At 44.2% G+C, this 21,440-nt stretch overlaps 1 protein-coding gene across 4 annotated transcripts in view; it reads left to right on the forward strand.

Moving 5' to 3' along the window:
* Nucleotides 1-21,440, forward strand: part of LOC126473698 (inositol-trisphosphate 3-kinase homolog) — a 503,381-nt gene that overhangs the window by 453,301 nt on the left and 28,640 nt on the right. Inside the window, exon 1 of one of the 4 annotated variants that reach the window (XM_050100955.1) lies at nucleotides 7,894-8,182. The exons of the other annotated variants lie outside the window; for them this stretch is intronic. Within the exon in view, the coding sequence (XP_049956912.1) occupies nucleotides 8,099-8,182 (84 nt within the window). The 5' untranslated portion in view covers nucleotides 7,894-8,098. Of the gene's footprint in view, nucleotides 1-7,893; nucleotides 8,183-21,440 lie in introns of those variants that run through there. 4 annotated transcript variants of the gene reach the window in all.

Genomic DNA, 21,440 nt, shown 5'->3' on the forward strand with positions numbered 1-21,440 from the left:
CTCACCTACCGGCGCGATATACTGCTTTGTCGGTATGCCTGTCGGCTACTGTCAATGCCCGACCATCCGTCTTATCGTTCCTTTTTTGACGACTCTCTTGACCGTCAATACGGGTTGTATGTCTCTGCCCTGCTACCCCTTGGAGTTCGCTTTCGTCGCCTCCTTCAACACCTTAATTTTTCACTCCCTGCAACCTTTCGAGTGGGCGAGAGCCGCACGCCACCTTGGCTCCAGGCTCAGGTCCGCGTTCACCTTGACCTCAGCTCGCTCCCAAAAGAGGTCACCCCCGGTTCGGTCTACCACTCCCGTTTTTTAGAACTTCGTTCAAAGTTCATCGACATGACATTCATTTATACAGATGGCTCTAAGACCAATGACGGGGTCGGGTGTTCCTTTATTGTTGAGGCACAAAGTTTCAAATACCGGCTCCATGACCATTGTTCTGTCTTCACAGCTGAGCTCTTTGCCCTCTACCAGGCTGTTCTTTACATCTGCCGCCACCGACATTCTGCTTATGTCATCTGCTCAGATTCCCTGAGCGCCATCCAGAGCCTCAGTGATCCGTACCCGGTTCACCCTTTCGTACACCGGATCCAACGCTCTCTTCAGCAGCTGGTGGACGTCGGTTCTCCAGTTAGCTTTATGTGGGTTCCTGGCCATGTCGGTATCCCTGGGAACGAAGCTGCAGATGCCGCGGCCAAGGCTGCGGTCCTCCAGCCTCGGACAGCTTTTTGTTGTGTCCCTTCGTCCGATTTTAGCAGGGTGATTTGTCGGCGCATCTTATCTCTGTGGCATGCCGATTGGGCTGCACTTACCGACAACAAGCTTCGGGCCTTAAAACCTCTTCCTGTGGCTTGGACGTCCTCCTCACGCCCTTCTCGGCGGGAGGAGGTCATTTTAGCCCGGTTAAGAATTGGACACTGCCGGTTCAGCCATCGCCATCTGCTGACGGCTGCGCCGGCGCCGTTCTGCCCATGTGGGCACTTGCTGACGGTTAGACACATTTTACTGTCCTGTCCAGATCTTAACACACTGCGCCTCGATCTTAACCTGCCAAATACTTTCGATGCCATTTTAGCGGATGACCCACGAGCAGCTGCTCGTGTTCTTCGTTTTATCAATTTGACACACCTCGCTAAGGACATTTGATGATGCTGTTTTTTAATCCTATGCCTGTCAGTCTGTCTTTTATCGTGTTTTCCCTTTTAGTTGTTGTGGTCAACTTGTGCCTCGCGGTGTATTCTTAGAGTAGTCAGGGCGCTAATGACCATTGAAGTTGTGCGCCCTAAAACCACAAAAAAAAAAAAAAAAAAAAAAAAATTGACGTTGCAGCAAAGCCATGATGGAAAACCATTGATGTCACTGAGCGGGCGTAGGTTCGAAATTGTGCAGATGACGGAGTTATCTACGAGTTTGCTCCGTTCGTACAGAACTCGTCACATCAGATAAGACTGGTGTAAGTGTTCTGCGTATCGTTGACGCAGAAGGAACCTGTCAGACTTTCGAAACTCTTCGTTGTTTGGCATTGTTTGTGCCTGGTGGTGTTGCAGTACAGCACGTGCCTGGAACCAGAGAGAACGCAGTATCGAATCCCGGCCGGACCAAGGATATTTTCGACCCACCTTTAATCTAGCTTTCATCTCTCAAGGTTGCGAGGAGTCGCCCGTAGCGACAAGTGGTTCGGATTCCACGTTAAAGTATCGGTCCTTTTGCCTCGGTTGTGTAATTGGGGTAGGTTAGGGTTGCGCAAGTAGCCGACGTAGCTTTCGATTGAAGGGCTTTCACCAAGCTATTATTATTAGTAGTAGTAGTAGTAGTATCATTATTTGTGAAGGCTGACCGTAACTTCTGTTGGCATGCTTCTCTGGAATCCGAAACTGAAGCTTAGCGTTTATACCGGCGTAATATAAAATATTCGAGCGTCAGGTTCATAATTTCAGCCTCCTTAATTTCTGCTCTGGTACTCGCCATTTCAGAATTTCAGATACGCACGTAATTCATGTAAATTGCCCAGATTTAAATAATTGAAGTAGCGTCAGTTATTCCGCACCCCACCGCTCTCTCTCTCTCTCTCTCTCTCTCTCTCTCTCTCTCTCGCAGAGGCGCACGCACGTATTTTGAGTGGAAGAATGGTGCTTTTTTTATTACTGTTGAAAGTATTTATCTGCCTGAATTCAGAAACATTTTAAAGAAAGAGTGTAGCACTGATCTGGTCTAAGTTAATTCTTACAAACAGTAACAAAATAGCAATGACGCACTGTTAATGACGGTAATATCGCCGTTATTGGTTTCGAATGACAGATTCGTCATCAGATGGCCGTTCACGTATATTTTTTCATTGAAATTACGTTACATATAAGTCGTCGACTGTTCCTGGCTGTGGCGAAAGTTTCTTGGGGAGAACATGACAGCACGAATCTATATGATAAAAATGTGACTACTTATGAGCTTTTAACAGTTGTTCGTAGATGCCGTTTTACTTTTTATAAGAATAAACTTGTATCTTTGCTCAGCAGCGGTCTCACAATGTCAATTCAAAAAACTGGGAATACGAATTCTGTTCATGCGGAATAAGTACAGATTATCCCTCGAGGTTAGACTTCACAGTGAGTGCTGCTTGAACATCTGCTCAGGATGAATATAATGACTTTATCTGGGTATCTCCAATCGTTTGTGAACCAGAATAATTCAGGAGCCAGTCAGACGTAATGTGACCACAAGGAGTTCAGAGGGATGTCCATGCTTTGCCAAATAACTAATCGAAACTGATTTGCGTGCAGTCACTTTATCGTCTTGGTGTACGCTAGGATTACTTTACCGTTAATAATAGTCCGAGCAGTGTGGAGCAGCACGTAGCAGTGTATACGCAGCTGCACCTGGGTAGGTGGCGCAGTGACAACACACTGGCCCCGCATTCTGGAGGATGGCTGTCCAAATTCCCTTACGACCATCTAGAATTTGGTTTCCGTGCTTTTCCCTAAATCTATTAAGTGGAATTTCAGGTTGGTGCTTGTGAAAAGTACACGGACAGTACCCTCCTCTATCCTTACCCGAATACGGGCATGTGCTCATGATTACGTTTCTCGTAGTATCTCCTTTAAATTGTACTTCGCAGCAAACGCATATACAGGGTATTTCTAAGTCCTTGCGTTAAACATCTAGTGGTGATAGATCACAACTTTTGTTACAAACAAAATGTCTACTGACGCTTTCCGGCTACACTAGCCGTCAAGTCGTGCCATACACCAGGACCACCTACATCCACAGCATCAACTATGTACATGACAATTTCGCAATAATGGACATGTGGTACACACAGAGCTTTAGGTCAGGGGATGCCTCTTAATATCGTGTCGGACCTCCTTTTGTACGGTATTGTACAGCAACTCGACGTGGCTTGCACTCAACAAGTCGTTGGAAGTTACTTGCAGAAACAGTGATGCCTGCTGCCTCCGTAAGCGTCCACAGCTGCGAAAGTGTTGCAGGTGTAAAATTTTGTACATGAACTGACATCTCGATTATGTCCCATAAATGTTCGGTGTGATTCACGTGGGGCGATCGGGATGGCCAAATATTCGCTCGAATTGTACAGAATGTTCTTTAGACCAATAGCGAACAATTGTAGCCCAGTGACATGGCGCATTGTCATCCATAAAAATTCCATCGTTGTTTGGTACCATGAAATCCATGAATGGCTGGAAATGGTCTCCAGGTAGCCGAACATAACCGTTTCCAGTCAGTGATCGGTTCAGCTTGATCAGTGGATCCAGTCCATGTAAACATATCCTACACCATTATGGAGCCGTCACCGTCTTGTGCAAACTTTCTTAAGAACGTGGGGTTTGCGCCACACTCGAACCATATCATCAGCTCTTACCAACTGAAATCGGAACACATCCGACCAGGCCAGGGTTTTCCATCGTCTAGGGTCCAACTGTTGTCACGAACACAGAGACGCTGAAGGCAATGTAGTGAAGGCACTCGCCTCGGTCGTCTGCCGCCATAGCCCATTAACGCCGATTTTCGCCGCACTGTTGATTTGTGCAGTTATTTCATGCAGTGTTACTTGTATGTTAGCACTGACATCTCTAAGCAAACGCTGCTGCTCACGGTCGTTAAGTGAAGACGACGGCCACTGCGTTACCCGTGGTGAGAAGTAATGCCTAACATTTGGTACCCTCGGCACACTCTTGACACTGTGAATCTCATAACATTGAATTCCCTAACGGTTTCCGAAAAGGAATGACCCATGTGTCTAGCTCCAACTACCATTCCGCGTTCAAAGTCTGTTAATTCCTGTCGTGCGGCCATAGTGAAGTCGGAAACTTGTTCCCATGAATCATGTAAGTACAAATGACAGCTGTGCCAATACAGTGCCCTTTTGTAATTTGTGTGCACGATACCACCGTCATCTTTGTATGTGAATCTCACTTTTGTCGCCTCAGTGTCTTGTGTCCCGTACCATTAATGTGACAACCTCTCAGAAACCTGAATAACCACCATTTGCAGCGCGAACCCCTGCTAGACGTTCAGGAAGAGTGTCATTGAGGTTCTAGGAGGTACCGACTAGTATGTGGAGTCATGCTAACTCTAGTGCCGTGGACATCTGCACTCGGTTTCCCAGTTGACGTGAACAGCTAGATCGAGGTGGTCCGAGAGATTTTCGATTGGATTGAAATCCGGGGAGTTTTTTGGCCAGGGAAGTGCGGTAAAGTCATCCTAGTACCCTTCGAGCCACGCACGCACACTGCGAGCTGTGGCACTATGCATTGTCCTGCTGGTAGATGCCATCGTGCCGAGGAAAAAGGAACTGCATGTGAAGTTGCGGTATTGGCGTGAAAATCCCAGCTTTCGTTGCGTATGAACAGCAGTCAGCATGAGTGCGTGAATCAGGCGTCTGCCGCGGAGGTTCATACGCAGCAACGTTCGCTGACTGGTCTTTGAGGAGACACTGTTGGTAGCCCCACTTGGTTCACTTGGGCGGTCGGTTCCTCAACAGTTACACGTCTGTTCGCCCATACACACCTCTCCAGCTGTCATTCACCACTGTGGTTTCCGCAGTACGACAACGACTGCACTGTTTTCCGCATCCCCCGACGCGCGTAGTATATACCCTTCACTGATAATGCTGCTAGTCGCCGTCTGTGAGTGGCTATTCCACGTTGACATAGAAGATAGGCGGTGGACGCATTAAAGTTACTACACCATGTTCATACCATTATAAGCTTTAAAGTCTGCCAGATTACGACAAAATAGTCAGAACTAGTTGCAGTAAAATAAAGTTTTACTGCAGCTTCGGTCGAAGAAAGACAGCAGCATACCGCCTTCAACGGGACCTTGAATAATGTTAAAACCAATTTTCGAGGTGATGACAGCTCTGCTTCGTAACAGCTTTTTGGCGGTACAGTAAAAATGTATTTCCGTAGCATCGGCTGGCCGTGGTGGCCGAGCGGTTCTAGGCACTTCAGTTTGGAACCGCGCGACCGCTACGGTCGCAGGTTCGAATCGTGCCTCGGGCATGGATGTGTGTGATGTCCTTAGGTTAGTTAGGTTTAAGTAGTTCTAAGTTCTAGGGGACTGATGACCTAAGATGTTAAGTCCCATAGTGCTCAGAGCCATTTGACCCATTTGAACCTTAGTATCGCTAAAGGTACTTCTGAAACAGGTCATCATCCCGTCCTTCACCCATACTCTTCTAAATAGGCGTACATTCTGTCTCGAGTGACCAGGGGAATAAACTCGCGCTGTGGTGAAGTCACGGTACTCACATTTGGAAAGAGCCGACTCCATATATCAGTTCACCACTTAGTTTTCCTCAACTACCTGAGGCGAATGCCACAACATTGCCCTTGGAAGGGCGACGATCGCCTTTCTGCCCCATCCTTGGAACAGCACCCCCTAGTTTTATGCTCCGACCGTGGTGATTTCTTCTAATGAACTAGACGTAATTATTTCGTCCTTTCGGCCATACTCGCAGTGAGCCGACAGACCGAAGCTACGGCACTCGCCCCGTCGTTTTAAACCACACACAAACGTTAAAGACGTTGATCGGTGGCAAAGAGCATCCATAAATCGAATCTGTGGCCATGCGAGGATGTTGTTGATGTGTCGTTATTAGCCGCGTAGCGACGCCTTTGCGAGTTTATTAAAGAAACCGCCGGATTCCATGATTATTTTTCCAAGTTAAAACCGCTATTTCTGTTAATTAAATTCCTCGCAGACGAATTTCAACTGCTTCTTCTACCACTGAGACCAAAAAGGATGAAGTCGACGGTAGAGTTTCGACAATTTTTATAACGTATAGTGTGACCGGTATCGATACACTGTTGTGCCACAGACGATTTATTGGGCTATGAGTGCGAAGTGTGCCTTCGGTGCTCCATGCATCTATGGCGGGTTGTACGAAAGGCCAAACTCGCAGGGAATCTTGTAAATCAAACCCTTGCGGAGTTTCGAGTCATCTTTGACGGAAACCAAAAGTGCTGTCGTCTTCGGTGGAGGGCGAAAAATCGCTCTGCATCAGTTGTTAATTGTACCACTACGCGTTTCGTGACTCACCATCATCTTCTACATCTACATCCATACTCCGCAAGCCACCTGACTGTGTGTGGCGGAGGGTACTTTGAGTACCTCTATCGATTCTCCCTTCTGTTCTAGTCTCGTATTGTTCGTGGAAAGAAAGATTGTCGGTATGCCTCTGTGTGGGCTCCAATCTCTCTGATTTTATCCTCATGGTCTCTTCGCGAGATATACGTAGGAGGGAGCAATATACTGCTTGACTCCTCGCTGAAGGTATGTTCTCGAAACTTCAACAAAAGCCCGTACCGAGCTACTGAGCGTCTCTCCTGCAGAGTCTTCCACTGGAGTTTATCATCATCTCCGTAACGCTTTCGTCATTACTAAATGATTCTGTAAGGAAGCGCGCTGCTCTCCGTTGGATCTTCACTATCTCTTCTATCAACCCTATGTGATAGGATCCCACACTGCTGAGCAGTATTCAAGCAGTGGGCGAACAAGCGTACTGTAACCTACTTCCTTTGTTTTCGGATTGCATTTCCTTAGGATTCTTCCAATGAATCTCAGTCTGGCATCTGCTTTACCGACAATCAACTTTATATGATCATTCCATTTTAAATCACTCCTAATGCCTACTCCCAGATAATTTATGGAATTAACTACTTCCAGTTGCTGACCTGCTATTTTGTAGCTAAATGATAAAGGATCTTTCTTTCATGTATTCGCAGCACATTACACTTGTCTACATTGAGATTCAATTGCCATTCCCTGCACCATGCGTCAGTTCGCTGCAGATCCTCCTTCATTTCAGTACAATTTTCCATTGTTACAACCTTTCGATATACTACAGCATCATCCGCAAAAAGCCCCAGTGAACTTCAGATATCATCCACAAGGTCATTTATGTAAATCGTGAATAGAAACGGTCCTACGACACTCCCCCGCGGCACACCTGAAATCACTCTTACTTCGGAAGACTTCTCTCCATTGAGAATGACATGCTGCGTTCTTAAGGCGAAGAGTTGTGTGGCTATGTTCTTGGTGAATTTTCTACCTGAAGATGATGATGGCGTCCCTTTCTTTTCCGAGCAGTCTAAAAGTGACTGGCGTAAGTTTTTTTTTCACCTAATTTCCAAGCAATGTATGTTTATTTTGGTAGGTAGTTGCACCACATAGAAGGAAAGCGTCTGTGAAATCCTAGTGGGTTGCGTATGACCCGATGGCGGCGTTTGCGTCAGAGACGCGTTATCTGGGAGGTCGCGGGCCCTTCTGTTCCAAACTGTGACGTCCGTCCGATAGAGAAAAGAGGAGGGCCTGTTTTATGCGTGCTCTGCGGGAACGGCGGCGCCCCGCGATGCGATGCGGCCCGCCTCTGCTGTCGGCCGGACTGACAGACCGAGACCGCTACACGCGGCCGGGGTAGGAGCGCTCGCACGTCATCGCGTCCAGCCGTAGCGGACGTCCGAGCAGTGCGCCAGTTTCGTCCACGTCCGACGCACCTCCAGGCTCTGGCAGCGCAGACCGACTGGCGCCTATATGCTGTTCTTCGCCCCGCTGCGACGATTGTTGCTCCGTAGTAACGATGCGAATCAATCTCAATGTTGGCAACCTTATGGGGGCGTTTCCAGCGTTTTCATTGGTATGGACGTGCAAGCAGCAGACTAAGGTACTCGCAGCAGATCAACGTGCGTTCGTGTGTGTGTGTGTGTGTGTGTGTGTGTGTGTGTGTGTGTGTGTGTGTGTGTGTGTGTGTGTGTCCTCGGCGTTATTGTATAACATACCAGTAGCCGCTCCCGCACCCGATTCTTTAAAGAATTGAATTCCCGTGTGTAAAACGGCATATCTCCCGAATCATATGGCGTACAATGGCGTAATATTTTAGGCACGTTCGCTGGTATATGTGGATACTGGCTGCAAAATGTGTTGGGAATAGAGTTAGTGGCGAAGGAGTGATAAATCATTCCTGACTTGCAGTTTTACTGCGTGAACAGCGAAAGTGTAGTTAGCGATAATAATTTTTCCTTGAATCATTTTGTACGGGGTGGCAGCGAGAAATGGTTTCGAAAAGAATTGAAATGATATGTAAGGTTTGCTGGAAGTCGCTAAATGTTCTGTCTCAATTATTGGATGAACTGTTTTCCGGATAATTTGCGCGCCTTGAGGTACGGTACACTGTTTAAAGTGTAGTACTTGCCTTATTGCGTTAAACTTTTAACTTAAGACCATTGCTCTTAACGAGTGGATTTTCACAACAATGTAAATTTTTAAATTCGACCGATAACTGTACGAAATACTGACAGTCATATTTTTGTTGCCCCTGCAAGCCGTTAAAAGGCAACTTTCAACTAGGACCTGCGCCGGGTTAGCCGTTTAGTAATGTAGATTAAAAATATAAACTATTTTTGACCCACGTTATGCTTACCGATGTTTAGCCGAGTCTTTGATACCGTTTTTCCGCGTATACGCCTAGCAACAACACAACTCTCAGCATCTGAAGAAGACGAACTGGCCCGTTCGTCTAAATATCCAGAGAAATGGAATCAACAACTTTGCTGACTGGACGTCGTTAATCAGTCTCGCCGAGGAAACTTGAGAGTTAGTATCTTTGAGAAGTCATTCAGGAGGATACGAGTTCGCCAACCACTTGTCTCGTCCCTGAAACACACTTTAAAATATTGTAGTCTTATATTACGAAAATTTAAATAACGTCGCCATCAAACTAATATACTCACTCACCATTATTTTCATTAGCAGTATGAATCTTGTTTGATGATGATGTTTTTAGGGTTCCGTGCCTCAATCTGTAACAACGGAACCCTTACAGGATCTCTTTGTTGTCCGTCTGTCCGACTTTCAAGGACCCTTTTTCTCAGGAACGAGTGGACGTATCAAGTTCAAATTTATGTCAGATATTAAGGTCTATGATTCCTTGGCGGTGTAAAAACTGTAAGCATCTAGGTCAGTGCAATTAAAAAATACAGTCGTTTATGTCACTATTTTAATACTTGAAAACTCATTCGTCTGAACACACAGAGTACTTACCGCTGACCTTGAATCATTAAATTTGGCAAAAAGCAAGGTTTCACAGCACAAGTAAAGGAAAAAAATCCTAAAAGTGTTAATTCGAAATTACATAACACGAAAAAATTTTTGTCCTTTTTTATCCGTCTGTCGGTCTGATAAGACTTTTTTTTTATTCTATCTTTTCAGGAACGAATAAACGCGTGAAGTTCAAATTTATGTCACATATTAAGGTCGATGGTCTCTTGGCGGTGCAAGATTTTAAGCATCTAAATCAGTGGACCCAAATGTTGCGCCTTTTATTCACATATTTAGAAATTCGTAAACTCACTCATCAGAACCTATTGAGTACTTACTGTTGACCTAGAACCATGAAATTTGGCAAGAAGAAACCTTTCAGAGTACAAGTAAAGGGAAAAACTCTGAAATTGTTAATTTTTCTTTTGCCATTTGTTATCCGATTTCAAACTTGAGATTAAGACATTCTTGAAAGTCTTGGAGTCTCTGAGACAGATATCATACCAGTATCAATGTCAACAGCAGGCAAAAATTGTCAATATCCTCGATTCCCGGAATGGATACAGTGTCTATGAACACATAATTAAATTCGTATGGAAACCTCAGTGCGCGTGTCCTACACGCACCTAGCCAATTTTTTGTTTTCCTGTAACAACCATGTTTTCGTACTATTTCTATTTTTACGTGCGACTCGTTCCAGAATCCCGTCAAGCTGTAATGGCATGCGGGAGGACGTGTCAGATGCTAAGTCAGTCGCCAAAATCTCAAAGATTTCCCTTGTTCGCACCAGTCGGCACTTTTCCTTTGCGAAAAGTGCGTGGCGTTGTGTTTTAAGTACTTTGTCGGAGCATGTCTGAGAGTGTGCGTGAATGGTCGAGCAGGGTGTGCGCATACCCATGAATGTGCTTTCAATGCTGCGGAGTGGGAAAACGTACCGAAGATTAAAGATCTCTCTCTAGTGCCGTCACAAGCTGTTTGAGATAACAGCGTTGTCACTCCATGTGCACACTTTGCTTGACTGGGCTTAGGATATAATTCAGTGTCGTACTTATGTTCTTCGCGGCGTGGGGGGGGGGGGGGGGGGGATGAAAACTATGCTGGTGAACTGCCGAAGAGTTTTAGTATGATGTGAAAATCAGTTATAATTATTCCAGTGTGTGTGAGGATTTTTTAGACACTTTCGGAAGTTTCGTTACAATCATTTATTTGCACGAATGGTGCACAAGCTTTTTGTGTGTGTGTGTGTGTGTGTGTGTGTGTGTGTGTGTGTGGTCTTCTAGTCGGAAGTTGTGAACTGTTTGTTGGAGCCGCTGTCTGACGGTGTAAGACGTACAGTTTACTCCAATTACCCGTGCGAGCAGGAAGAGCTCTCCCTTCCGCAGGAACCATATCGGTGTGGTTTGCGGTGAAAGGCGTTGCGACAATTGACGACACTAGTGCGTCATTGGAGGGTCCTGTTCCCGGACGGCTTCTGCGCAAGCGGCATTGCGGTACTGTGCGGTTGCACCTGTGCGTGCCACTGCGAAACTTAATCCAAGCGTACAGCCGTGCCCTATCTGAAATACATGTCGGCACGCTGCTCAAATTTGTGCTGTAGCCTCCTTCCTTCTACCCCTCCCACCCACCAACTCGTTGTCTCAGGTTAGTAATGACGGTTCGAATATCTCCTCAAGCGCGGAAATAGGTCCAGTGAGCGATTAGTTACTGTACCCTTAAAATAAATTCCTGTGTGTGTGTGTGTGTGTGTGTGTGTGTGTGTGTGTGTGTGTGTGACATCAGACGGAGGAGCTGTGTGTGGCCGCATACACCCCATGCCGTTATTAGAGATTTTGGCATGTGTCGTATCCGTTTTTGGCGGAACTAAGCAAGTTAGGGGTAGCCTAGGAAGGAAGTAACGCAATTTAACACTTCAACTTGTGTGTCGATGCCAGTGACAGTATTGTGGGGACAGTTTGTCATCGCAAACACATTGTAAAACTGTCAGATGCATTGACGGATCACGCTCTTGCATCGCCCTGTATGAAATAACGGTAGTTTTCGTTGTTAGTTCTCTGGGAGAGAGCGTTGTAGTATATTAGTCATATATCTATCTGAAGGTGTGGTTTGGAGGAAAATGAGCCCAGTAATTCGCGTTGCGCTAATTGCACACCAAACTCGTGTTCTCACTTCACGCTGAGGTTCTTGGAGTAACAGGTGAGGATTTTAAGAACTCTAAGGTCGACGGTTCTGCAAGTTCACGTGCTCCGATAAATGTAGTCATGCTTCATCAAGGTGTAGCAGGGAAGAGGTATATCGGGATAAGTCTCACTGGCAGGCATCAGAGTGCAGCACTTAGTTGCTGCACGGACGTCGAGCAAAAATATCTAAAATGGTCAGTCGATGCTCTACCGTTACTTTGTCAACTTTTAGTTTGAGTTCGTGCACAGCTTTCTGAGTAGATTGCGCAGACACAGCAGTCTGAAGTGCTAGTGCTAAATGCCGTAACAACTTTCTCGGCCTTGTTACGATACACCACATACTAAAGGTTGAGGAACGGGATGGAGCCATTTTGTTTGTTCGCGGATTGAAAAGCACTTGGCGCTGACTTCAGTTGAGGATTCAAATAGTTCTGTATTTCACAGTGGTGCTGGTGCCATGCGAAATGTATCAGTCGTGTGATATGCGTTGTAATCCCTATTGTTATACCCATGTACATTATAAGGGATACAATCAGGTTTGAATCGAATCCTTGTGGAAGGCACATTCATATTACCAAGTTTGAATCGGTTTCATTTTCTCGTGGTATTGTCATGCGTAATAATATAGAACACCTGGCTGCTTCCTACTCATTTGTTGATTTTTCATTAAATTAAACCGCGTAAGCTTTTAATTTAAACGCCAGCTCGTCCATGATCGATAAGCATTTTCGCTGTACCGGGAGTCAAACTTTCATCTTACACCAGTCCTTATGTTGCTTGTCGAACCCGGGCACTAGTACGGAGCCGCGCGGTATAGCCATGAGGTTTGGGGCGCCTCGCCACGGTTCGCGCGGCTCCCCCCGTCGGAGGTTAGTGTCGTCTTCCCTCGGGCGCGCGCGCGCGCGCGCGTGTGTGTGTGTGTGTGTGTGTGTGTGTGTGTGTGTGTGTGTGTGTGTGTGTGTGTGTGTGTGTGTGTGCGCGCGCGCGTAAGTTAGTTAAAGTTAGATTAAGTAGTGTGTCGGCCTAGGAACCGATGACCTCAGCAGTTCGGTCCCATAGGAACTTACCACAAATTTCACTAGTCCGGAATGAATTAAGTCATGTGCAGGTAAAGCTCTAACTAGGAGATCAATTTAAACAGAACTCAGTCTGACAGTGCCTCGCTCCTGCCCCTCCACTCTCCACTACATCTTTCCTGCTGGTCTGTCGCTCTGTGTTTTGCAGAAGGAATGTATGTTTGAGCCCTTCAGCCTTTCGTTAGCCACACTTTCCTTCTACATTGCGCTTCACTGCCATTTACTTTTTTATGTAATTATTTTATACACTGGACGAATGTAAAATAATCACTGCCTTTCTTCACTTGTAAGATGCAACAGTTTGTTTTATTGACTAAACCGAAATATTATCTTTCTTTCTATTAATGATAAAATAAATTTACTTGCTTGAATTTAAAATTTCTTCGTTAGACGTAAAGTGTTTCCGCGATCTTGTGTTCATAATTTTTATTAATATAAGCAATTTTACTATTCTACATTAACATTTCTTCTTTGAATAATACTATGAGATCATCGGGCCTCCTCTACCATCCAGTGATTAACAGTATGTATACTAAAGTACCTACAACTTAATTTGCATAACATGCAAAATACTGAATTATACGTCTTGAGGCGGTTTTTATTACTGTGTAAAGTAAAATTTTGTCGCTCAGTTCTTACTGAAAGAGGTAATGCATGTATTCGTGAGCTAAGTACTACTGATACCATGTTATTAGGCAGTCTAGCTAGCACTCCGTCTTCACGCCACAAGTGGCCCATCGGGATCATCCGACCGCCTTGTCATCTTGAGTTGAGGATGCGGATAGGAGGGGCATGTGGTCAGCACACCGCGGTCGTTTTGATGGTTTTCTTTGACCGGAGCCGCTACCATTCGGTCGAGTAGCTCCTCATTTGGCATCACGAGGCTGAGTGCACCCCGAAAAAATGGCAACAGCGCATGGCGGCTGTATGGTCACTCATCCAAGTGCCGGCCACGCCCGACAGTGCTTAACTTCGGTGATCTCACGGTAAGCGGTGTATCCACTGGGGCAAGGCCGTTGACCGTTATTAGGCAGTGGCTGAGCGATGCTCGGCTGTTTCCTCTCTCGCTGGAGTCGTAGTCCAGCCGAGCTGAGAGAGGCTGCGCGCCGGCGAGGAAAGACGCTCAGTGGCGCGTGGGAGCAGCGCGCCTCCTGTGACGTCAATGGCGGCGGGAAAGCGCGTTCCAGCGCCCGGCGACGCTCCCCTTCTGGGGACCCACCACCACCACTTTCCAGCCGAGCAAGCACCTGAAGACGAAAACGAACTTCGGAAACGGTTCTTCGCTGTCTTGTTTACGTGTTAAGGCCCGAATTGGAGAGCTGAAACACTAGTGCGGAGTGAAGCTTCTGTGGGAGATATTTCTGCGGAGCGCGGGGTTCTTGCTGGGATGTGCGGCTTTTCGCAGGTGGTTGTGGTGACAGATTGATCTGTAGCTTAGCCAGAGATCTAGATTATGTAGGTAGGTGATTGTTTAGCTGTGAATTAGCGAGGACTACGAAATTTAGGATACATTGAAATGTGATAGTTTATTTGAAAGTTGACAAAGGCAAGAATGTGAAGGAAAAAAACAACTGAAGTGTTCTGGGCTCCGCAGAAATGTTAACACATTCCATATCCGGCCGCGCGGGGTAGCGTCGCGGTCTAGGGCGTCTTTCAGCAGTTTGGTCCCTTAAGACCTTACCACAAATTTCCAATTTTTTTTCTATATCCGCACAAGTGTCGCTCCGCGCAACGGTCACAAATTACTGAATCGGTTATGTTAGCCCGATCAGCTATCGACGTTTCAGTTGTCCACATCTACTGCTATGCAAGTCACTGTGAAGTGCATGGCAGAGGCTACTTCCCGTCGCACCAGTTTATAGTTCGTCTTCCCCTTCAATTCGCGTGAGGAGCATGGGAAGAATGATTGCTTAAGCCGCATACCCTAATGAATTATTATAATCTTGCATTCGCGATACATACTGAAGGAGTCCGTAGAGGGTTGTAGTATATTGCTACATTCCTAACTTAAAGCTAGCTCTTGAAACTTTGAAAGAAGGCTTTCGCAGGTTACTTTGCGGCATTGCAGGTTTTTCAGAATCTCTTTGACAGTCTCTCAGGGGTCGAAGAAACGTGCGACCATTCGTGCTGTCGTCCTTTGTATACGTTCACTATCCTATATCATACGGGTCGCACAAACTTGAGCAGTATTCTAGGATGGACGGCACGAATGTTTCGTGAGCATTTTCTTAATATCTTGCTGATGAACTGATTTCGACCACCTGCTTTACTTAGAGCTGATCATTACATTTCATAACATTACACAAATTGTTGTAACCAGTACCGTCCGTGTGTGGACAATGACGTAATCATACCCACCTACTCTACCGATTTAGGCAGGAGACTCCATATTTTCCACTTTTCTCCAGCCTCCAGATTGTACCATTATTTTTCCCGTTTTTTAAAATAATTATTGTCGAACCTAATACATTTGTTTTGAACACCCGCCATTTCAGTTTTGCTAAATGGTCAGAAGTCTTGTGCTCATTAATCATTGTTATTCAATATACGTATTGCCGCGCATTTTGTTGAGTGTCTACTCGTGTTGTGCTCTGGTTGGATTTGTTTGTTTGTTGTCATTATGCTTAAGCGCAGTCACTTATTATTCAACGTTTTTATAGTCGGTCTAAATCTTTAGAATGAATGTTTGAGAGTGTTATTTTGTTACCGGAATCCCGAAAAGACTTTATTTTTGTATAAGTGGTCATTTCGCAACCACCATAATCGTAATATTCGTAGTACTAAAAAGTTGAAATGAGATGATTAAAACTTATGGTCGAATTGTTATGACGGAAATAAATAGGTTAACTGTTTTCTGTGCACCACGCACCAGTCCGCTATTGGTAAGTGGTTGCCTTTTCCTTATATTACGAATCAACATTTTGCGATAGTCTCAGTGAAGTCATTTTCGTTTTTATAGATGTTGTATTGCTTTGTGACGTGATAGGGAAAGACAAATCAGTTGTCTCGAGATTATAGTGAAACTGAGCCGCGGTTTTTTGTCATTTGCACCTCCAGATTTTTAAAACTGAATCTCTCGATTTTTGAAAGTTGGAATCTGTGCGTAACGATTATGTGCTTTTGTGTCCACCGCGCAACACACAAAAATTGGTTTCTAATCGGCAACAACTTTATTTGTATGAGTTGACTGATTCCAGTTGACTCATTGATTTTGTAGGCCTAGGATACTACTGGTTTGCTTTTTATGGAGTACATAATTTTACATTTTTGTACAGTGAAAGCAAGGCCTCTTTGATATCTTTATCTTATCAAGACCGGACGAAATATTTTTTAAGCTTTCTCCATACGATATTTCAACACAGATAATTGCATCAAGTGCGAAAAATCTCAGATTATAAATCCTAGTCATTGAAATAAATTGTCAATTTTTTTTTTCCCTACGGTCGCAGGTTCGAATCCTGCCTCGGGCATGGGTGTGTGTGATGTCCTTAGGTTAGTTAGGTTTAAGTAGTTCTAAGTTCTAGGGGACTGATGACCACAGCAGTTGAGTCCCATAGTGCTCAGAGCCATTTTTGTCAATTTTTAGCACAAATTGCCCATGGAAATCAGCTGTTCTGATGGCCGTTTCTCTTCAGTTAAATATTTCTATTTGTCCTACGCTGCAGTTACTCCGTCAAGTTCAGCCGACAATTATAAAAACTAGTTTCAACCTGATAAAATGGCTGAGTGTTTGCAATGGAGTGAAAATTGATTCTGAAAGAGGAAATCCAGCAGCTAGGACCTGATTTCCAAAATCGGTATTGCAGTGTTTAGACGACGTGTCCGAAGCGGCATTGGGAAATGGGTTTACAAAAACCGAGTTTGGACTCCTCTTGTAAATGTAGCATCTGAAACGTAATGTTATCGAGTGTGCCACTCCATTGTGCTACGACCTTGCCTTACCCATTATGTAACGGTTGTCGGATGGCCTCCGGTTATTTGAATATACGGTTACACAGGAATTTAACGAATAGACTTCCATGATTTTACCTTAAAGTGGATGTTGCAACTACTTTAACGTATTAGGCGTCAAAGGTGAGACAGACCTGGATCAAATTCAGTCCTTAGAACTGACGACTATTGACCTCGTGCAGCAGTCTACTTGAATGTGTCTTTTAGGACCTTCTGCACAATACTGTCTACGCAAATGCTGAACTAATTCCGCATCTCCGACTCAGAAGCACATTCCATGAAAATATGAACAGCTGCACAGCAAGGCTATTTCACTGATAGATGGCGTACGCGATTTTTCTGTTTGGGTAATTGCCGACAAGAAAAGCACCCTGCTACGGATTAGCTCTGCTACAGCTGTCAAACTTACTTAAACCATTGAAATTGGGTCTAGTGATCTTTCCGGAACCTGTGATCATTTCACGAAATAAAATTTCTGTTGTAGACTAAAACAAAAAAAAGTCTAATTTGCTGGTCCCTGTATGAACCAATAGTGTCGGCAGTATGTGAATTTTCTGCATTGAAAATGGAGCTATAATGCCCTAAAACTGGTATAAAAAGAAACAAACTTAGTAGCTGCGTGGTGAAAAGCAACTTTTTCTCTTCCACAGTGTGTTCTTAGATATTGAAAAGTCATGTGTTTTTCGCCATTTCCCCTTTCAAATAAATGCACTTCTTCAGCTTTTTCCCTATACATAGGTTACATCGATTTCTGTAAATGAGAATTAATAAAATATGTAATAGTTATTTAATAATGTAACACTGTTTGCAAACATGAGTGTTTCAAGTCGCTCTAAAGAAATACCGAAATTATCATCGAATTGAATGACCTTCTTTCCCACATTTCTTCTCTCGTATTTATAATGTTACAGCTCTTTTTTTAAAAAATTCGGAACCATCTATTTTTGATGAGATTGGCGCGTTAACTGGCAGAAGTTTCTCGTTAACAGAGCCTGCCACACGCGAGCTAAAACTGAGAAACAGGAGAATTAGAGGTTAAGTAAAGTACTGACGATTAGGAGGCCGGAAGGAGTTCAGAGTCCCGTTCCTCCGGGTCATGAGGCCAGTTTTCTTGGTCCTAGCAATAGGGAACGATTGGCAAGAAACGGGGAAAGAAGTACAGTAGAAGAAGAATGGGTAGCTTTGAGAGATGAAATAGTGAAGGCAGCAGAGGATCAAGTAGGTAAAAAGACGAGGACTAGTAGAAATCCTTGCGTAACAGAAGATATATTGAATTTAATTGATGAAAGGAGAAAATATAAAAATGCAGCAAATGAAGCAGACAAAAGGAATACAAACGTCTCATAAATGAGATCGAAGGGAGTGCAAAATGGCTAAACAGGGATTTCTAGAAGACAAATGTAAGGATGTAGAGGCATATATCACTAAGGGTAAGACAGATACTGCCTACTGGAAAATTAAAGAGACCTTTGGAGAAAAGAGAACCACTTGCATGAATATCAAGAGCTCAGATGGAAACCCAGTGCTAAGGAAAGAAGGTAAAGCAGAAAGGTGGAAGGCGTATATTGAGGGTCTATACAATGGCGATGTACTTGAGGACAACATTATGGAAATGGAAGAGGAAGTAGATGTAGATGAAATGGGAGATATGATACTGCGAGAAGAATTTGACAGAGCACTGAAAGCTTTAAGTCGAAACAAGGCCCCGGGAGTAGACAACATTCCGTTGGAACTACTGATGGCCTTGGGAGAGCCAGTCCTGACAAAACTCTACCATCTGGTAAGCAAGATGTATGAGACAGGCGAAATACCCTCAGACTTCAAGAAAAATATAATAATTCCAATCCCAAAGAAAGCAGGTGTCGACAGATGCGAAAATTACCGAACTATTAGTTTAATAAGTCACAGCTGCAAAATACTAACACGAATTCTTTACTGACGAATGGAAAACTCTTAGAAGCCAACCCCGGGGATGATCAATTTGGATTCCGTAGAAATGTTGGAACACGTGAGGCAATACTGACCTTCACAAGATAGATTAAGGAAAGGCAAACCTACATTTCTAGCATTTGTAGACTTAGAGAAAGCTTTTGACAATGTTGACTGGAATACTCTCTTTCAAATTCTGAAGGTGGCAGGGGTGAAATACAGGGAGCGAAAGGCTATTTACAGTTTGTATAGAAACCAGGTGGCAGTTATAAGAGTCGAGGGGCACGAAAGGGAAGCAGTGGTTGGGAAGGGAGTGAGACAGGGTTGTTGCCTATCGCCGATGTTATTCAATCTGTATATTGAGTAAGCAGTAAAGGAAACAGTGGAAAAAAATCGGAGTGAGAATTAAAATCCATGGAGAGGAAATAAAAACTTCGAGGTTTTTCCATGACATTGTAATTCTGTCAGAGACAGCAAAGTACCTAGAAGAGCATTTGAACGGAATGGACAGTGTCTTGAAAGGAGGGTTTAAGGTGAATATGAACAAAAGCAAAACGAGGACAATGAAATGTAGTCGAATTAAATCGGGTGGTGCTGAGGGAATTAAATTAGGAAATGACACACTTAAAGTAGTAGATGAGTTTTGCTGTTTGGGGAACAAAATAACTGATGATGGTCGAAGTAGACAGGATATGAAATGTAAACTGGCAATGGCAGGGAAAGCGTTTCTGAAGAAGAGAAATTTGTTAACGTCGTATATAGATTTAAGTGTCAGGAAGTCTTTTCTGAAAGTATTTGTATGGAGTGTAGCCATGTATGGAAGTGAAACATGGACAATAAATAGTATAGAGAAGAAGAGAATAGAAGCTTTCTAATTGTGATGTTGAAGATTAGATGGGTAGATCACATAAGCAATGAGGAGGTACTGAATAGAATTGGGAGAAGAGGAGCTTGTGGAACAACTTGACTAGAAGAAGGGATCGGTTGGTAGGACATGTTCTGAGGCTTCAAGGGATCACTAATTCAGTATTGGAAGGCAGCATGGAGGATAAAAATCGTAGAGGAAGACCGAGAGCACTAAGCAGATTCAGAAGGATGTAGGTTGCGGTAGATACTGGGAGATGAAGCTTGCACAGGATAGAGTAGCATAGAGAGCTGCATGTTACCAGTCTCTGGACTGAAGACAACAACAACCACAACAACAACAACACCCATATCATTATCAGTGCGTTAAGTACCGAGGAGGAATTCACGTCTGGCCTCTTTAGTAGTGGAATCGTATCAGACAGCGAATCGCGACACTGCCCCGTCCAGAGCGGGTTGACCTTCTGCCTCTGGCAGAACTGCTAGTGTTCCCCCCGCTCCCTTCTCCCATATTCTTTACGGCAGCTACTGTTTTAGTATGATGTACAATAAAGAACAGATTTTATTTGATCATGGTAAATTGTTAATAATGCATAAGTTATTAATTAGAAATAAAAGACGAGGGGTCAGAATTTAAGAGTTGAGAAAGTATTCCTTTTGAGGAATTGTGTTTTAATTTTAATTTTACGTAGCGGTTCCTTGCTTTGAGCGAAGTGAACTTACTTATTACGTCATTTAAGTCAAGTTGAGCAAATGTGTAGGACTCAACCGACAGTGCAGCTAAATTTGACTGTCACCTTTCATCGATACTCGACCTTAAGTATTTTTTTTTTCTCGTCTCTGATTGTTTAAAACTGCTTTCACAATATACTGCTTTCCACTGTCATAAATATCCTGAAAGCTATTTCATTGTTTGCATAAGCATATCTTATCCTTTACATTGAAAAGCCTTTCATAATACCCTAATGGCATGCCGAGTGAACAATACTAGTCGTCAGCTTTTTCACATGGAACTGTAAAGTAAATATTTCGGCAACTAGCTCCACTGTACCTATATCTCTGCTGTGTTTTGCAGCAATATCATGTGCACAAAAAAAAAATGGCTCTGAGCACTATGGGACTTAACATCTATGGTCATCAGTCCCCTAGAACTTAGAACTACTTAAACCTAACCAACCTAAGGACATCACACAACACCCAGCCATCACGAGGCAGAGAAAATCCCTGATCCCGCCGGGAATCGAACCCGGGAACCCGGGCGTGGGAAGCGAGAACGCTACCGCACGACCACGAGATGCGGGCTATCATGTGCACATTTTTCAAGATGAGCTACAGATCTTTTTCCTACTGGAAATTAGCCTTATGATATTGGGTGATATATGTGAGATCAATTTACACATTGAATTATTATTCCCTCAGATATTTCGAAGCGCACTAGCTCAAACCGTCTCGGCCCTCTTCTCAGCCGACGCAAAACGGCAAAACTCGAAATCTTCGGTCAAAGAACATATTTGCTTCAGTAGCCGCTCACCGATGACGACGACAATGCCGAAAAACATGATTTTGAGAAATACGTGTTCAAACTTCGATAAGTATTTATCATATAAAAAAAGGGAGAAATCTTAAAACTTACGGGATATCATCGATGCCTGGTCGATAATAACTATCGCCCCAGCTAGTGGATGGCCTCTTTCTGCTACTTTGACCTGATAAGCCTTCATTTTCGTCCTCGGAGCCCTTTTCGTCGCTGAGCGCATCGCCGATGGCGTCTCTATTTTCACAGAATTGGCGCATTTTATTGCCGATTTTGATTTGAAAGGCACTAGTCACGTGCATTAATGCGGTATGGCCTACATTTAATATTCATACGGCCAAATTTGAAGTAATG

This window comes from Schistocerca serialis, chromosome 1 (assembly GCF_023864345.2).
Source record: "Schistocerca serialis cubense isolate TAMUIC-IGC-003099 chromosome 1, iqSchSeri2.2, whole genome shotgun sequence".
In the NCBI taxonomy this organism is placed as follows: Eukaryota; Metazoa; Arthropoda; class Insecta; order Orthoptera; family Acrididae; genus Schistocerca; species Schistocerca serialis.